The sequence below is a fragment of the Salvelinus alpinus genome, chromosome 9 (assembly GCF_045679555.1).
Source record: "Salvelinus alpinus chromosome 9, SLU_Salpinus.1, whole genome shotgun sequence".
In the NCBI taxonomy this organism is placed as follows: domain Eukaryota; kingdom Metazoa; phylum Chordata; class Actinopteri; order Salmoniformes; family Salmonidae; genus Salvelinus; species Salvelinus alpinus.
This window is the reverse complement of record NC_092094.1, coordinates 28,693,901-28,698,178: the sequence shown is the minus strand read 5'-3', so window position 1 is coordinate 28,698,178 and position 4,278 is coordinate 28,693,901. Positions and strand designations below refer to the sequence as shown.

The 4,278-nt window shown below is 41.7% G+C and overlaps 1 protein-coding gene across 1 annotated transcript; it reads left to right on the top strand.

Annotated features, from left to right (window-relative positions):
- Window positions 1-575: 575 nt before the first annotated feature.
- Window positions 576-3,919, top strand: LOC139584600 (dynein light chain roadblock-type 2-like). The gene is made up of 4 exons (XM_071416635.1): window positions 576-771; window positions 3,019-3,094; window positions 3,272-3,439; window positions 3,662-3,919. Exons 1-4 carry the CDS (start codon window positions 769-771, stop codon window positions 3,703-3,705), a joined length of 291 nt encoding a protein of 96 aa, XP_071272736.1. The 5' UTR covers window positions 576-768; the 3' UTR covers window positions 3,706-3,919.
- The last annotated feature ends 359 nt before the right edge of the window (window positions 3,920-4,278 follow it).

Sequence of the window (4,278 nt, the reverse complement as noted above, 5' to 3'; positions counted from 1 at the left end):
GCTATTCGGAATGTATACTCTGTGGATTTGGAAACTAGAAGCTCCCCCCTTTAACTGCGACACAACATACAGAAAATAGTGTACAGTGCAATATGCAATATGTCCAATATGAAAAACAGATTGGATTTAAGCTGATATGCCACTCTTTACGGGCCGCAGAATGAGCAGCGACACCCATTGGGATGTAAAATCTGTGGATGTGGAATCTAGAAGTGCTTCTGAGTAGAATACTGAGACACATGTATGGTGCAATAAATGATAGGCGTACACTAGAGGCTGCTGAGGAGAGGACTGCTCATAATAATGCCTGGAACGATGCGAATAGAAACCATGTGTTTGATGTTGTTGATACCTTTCCACCTATTCCGCTCCAGCCATTACCACGTGCCCGTCCTCCCCAATTAAGGTGCCACCAACCTCCTGTGGCGTACACACACAAAAACATTGTTGACCATTTAGGTTTGAAATCATTTAAAAAATCAACAAATAAATCACATAATATTTCATAGAAATACGTTTAATTCGTTTTTCTATGAAAAATATATCGATAATTGTGCACTATTTCCTTAATATTCGCCCAAATTATTCACTTACATCGTATACAGGACGGGACTCTTATTCTGAAGGATTCCAAAAATCCGTGACCCAGAAGTACTTAGTTATTCTTGCCTGCTTCACAGCGGTATCACTGAGGAAGAAAGAACAGAACGCTAGTGAAGAAAGGAATCTGCCTGCTAGACTACAACAACATTGACAGCACCTTCAAATATGGTACAAAAAATATAATGAATAATTTTATTAACATTACATGTTTTGCCTCATGTAACTAGTTTAATAATAGTTATGTAAAGGGTTAGATACGTGACGGCAACAACAGCAAATATCCATTATCAACCCATCCCACTTTACGTAAGCTTGCTAGCTAACGTTATGCTAGCTCTCGAAAACCCTTCCTAAAGGGGTTTCAGCGGTTACGTTCGACCGTATTTAGCTCCATGTGAACCACAATTCCGACGCTGTGTTTTAATGTTTAGGAAAGGCATTCATCGATTTCAAACCAGTTTTCGAAACATATGCTGATATCCCCCTTATCTTTTATATCAGGAAGAGTCTTTCAAATAAAAATCATGCGCCGAATATAACAGGTGTAAACCTTACAGTGAAATGCTTACTTACAAGCCCTTTAAACAATGCTTTAAGAAGTTAAGAAAAACGTGTTAAGTAAAACGTAGATAAGTAAAATAAATAAAAGTAACAAATAATTCAACAGCAGCAGTAAAATAACAGTAAAATAAGAATAACGAGGCTATATAGGGGTTTACCAGTACAGAGTCAATGTGCGGGGCACGGGTTAGTCGAGGTAATTGAGGTAATATGTAGAGTTAAAGTGACTATGCATAGATAATAAACAGAGAGTAGCAGCAGTGTAAAAGAAGGGTCTGGGTAGCCCTTTGATTAGCTGTTCAGAAGTCTTATGTCTTGGGGGTAGAAGCTGTTAAGAAGCCTTTTGGACCTAGACTTGGCGCTCCGGTACCGCTTGTCATGCAATAGCAGAGAGAACAGTGTATGACTAGGGTGGCTGGAGTCTTTGACAATTTTTAGGGCCTTCCTCTGACACCGCCTGGTATAGAGGTCCTGGATGGCGGGAGGCTTGGCCACAGTGATGTACTGGGCCGTCCGCACTACCCTCTGTAGCTTTTGAGGATCTGAGGACCCATGCCAAATCTTTTCAGTCTCCTGAGGGGGAATTGGCTTTGCGTGCCTTCTTCACGACTGTCGTAGTGTGTTTGGACCATGATAGTTTGTTGATGTGGACACCAAGGAACTTGAATTTCTCAACCTGCTCCACTGCAGCCCTGTCGATGTTAATGGGGGCGTGCTCTGTCCTCCTTTTCCAGTAGTCCACAATCATCTCCTTTGTCTCGATCACGTTGAGGGAGAGGTTGTTGTCCTGGCACCACACGGCCAGGTATCTGACCTCCTCCTTATAGGCTGTCTCATCGTTGTTGGTGATCAGCCCTACCACTGTTGTGTCATCGGCAAACTTGATGATGGTGTTGGAGTCGTGCCTGGCCATGCAGTCATGAGTTAACAGGAAGTACAGGAGGGGACTGAGCACACACCCCTGAGGGGCCCCGTGTTGATGATCAGTGTGGCAGATGTGTTACCTACCCTTACCACCTGGGGGCGGCCTGTCAGGAAGTCCAGGATCCAGTTGCAGAGGGAGGTGTTTAGTGCCAGGGTCCTTAGCTTAGTGGTGAGCTTTGAGGGCACTATGGTGTTGGAACGATGAGCTGTAGTCAATGAATAGTATTCTCACATAGGTGTTCCTTTTGTCCATGTGGGAAAGGGCAGTGTTGAGTGCAATAGAGATTGCATCATCTGTTGGGGCGGTATACAAATTTGAGTGGGTCTAGGGTTTCTGGGATAATGGTGTTGATGTGAGCCATGACCAGCCTTTCAAAGCACTTCATGGCTACAGATGTGAGTGCTACGGGTCAGTAGTCATTTAGGCAGGTTACCTTAGTGTTCTTGGGCAGTTTTGCACAGATTCACAATTTGTGTGCCTCCAGTTGACGAACTACACTTACACACAGGTGTTCGGAGCACGCTAGATACAGTAGCCAATTATCACAGTTGGCCGACTGTCTTCCGTCTGTTTTCCATAAACCAGCGATGTTACATGTGGATATGGCCATGTGGGAACACTAACCCTATAAAGGTGTGTAGTAATTTAAGCTTTTGTTTTTTGTAAATTATTTATTTCTGAAGATATATTGCTTATATTTCCAAAAACATACCGCAAGCGATGCGTGTTAATGTTTAGAGCAAGCTTCAATGCTCTTAACAAAACTTCCCCAGTCAGAAGATACTATCATCAATAGTCGCTAAAGTGGTTGGCTTCTATGAATGCGGTAACATTATGCTAACTGTTGACTGTCTTGGTCAGATAAGCGTGCTAAAGCTGCTTGCTATAGCATAAAGATTTAGTGCTGTTTTATTTTCTCCCCTAAACAGGCAGAAGTTGAGGAGACACTAAAGAGAATTCAAACTCACAAAGGTGTAATTGGAACAATAGTTGTTAATGCCGAGGGTAAGCAATACAATCCCATGCCTACATTCTCTTATAGGAGCTGTACCTATAGCCACAAATATGTGGAGACAATTTTACACTTTAGACATACAATTTGAATGTATCTAGCAGGCTAACTAATCAGTACTACTCTCATCACCTCTACTAAAGTTGATGCTATGTGTTGGTCTTTCTCAGGTATCCCAATCAGAACTACATTAGACAACTCCACTACGGTGCAGTATGCTGGCCTGCTGCACCAGCTCACTATGAAAGCCAGGAGCACAGTCCGAGACCTCGACCCTCAGAACGACCTGACCTTCCTCCGCATCCGCTCCAAAAAGCATGAGATCATGGTGGCACCTGGTGAGTGAAGCAGAGGTGGTTCAGGTTCTCGAGGGAGGCCCAGACACATGTGAACATCAATATATCTGACATATCGATATTGTGCGGTTCATTTATTAACTATTTCATTAATTGTTTAAGGTAAAGTTAATGAAACAATTACATTTAAAAAAATGCATTCAGTGAAATGTAATGAGACACATTCAGGGGTTTTACCGTTTGTTTTCCTCCTCTCTCTTCCAGACAATGAGTATCTATTGATAGTCATCCAGAACCCCAGTGAATAGCCCCAGGATGTTCCTGTGAGAGTCAGGCTGTAGCTCCTCACACACTGATCTTTCTCAAGAATATGTTTTCTTTAGCTGAACCACACTTTTTGCTTTTTTGTATTTTCTTTGTCTACTTTTTAAACTCTGCAATATGATGCCTTACTCTATCTACTAATTATCTTCCTTAGCCATTGTCATCAATTCAAAACAATAAACAAGGATGTCATAACAATTGTATGTCTGGATGTCTTTTTTTTCCTGTTTCCGATGTCCACACCTGTATATGAATATTAAAAAATATATATTTAACCTTTATTTAACCAGGTAGGTCAGTTGAGAACAAGTTCTCATTTACAACTGCGACCTGGCCAAGATAAAGCAAAGCAGTGCGACAAAAACACAGTTACACATGGGATAAACAAAAGTACAGTCAATAACACAATAGAAAAAGTCTATGTACAGTGTGTGCAAATGTAGTAAGATTAGGGAGGTAAGGCAATAAATAGGCCATAGAGGTGAAATAATTGCAATTAGCATTAACACTGGAGTGATAGATGTGCAGATGATGATGTGCAAGTAGAGATACTGGGG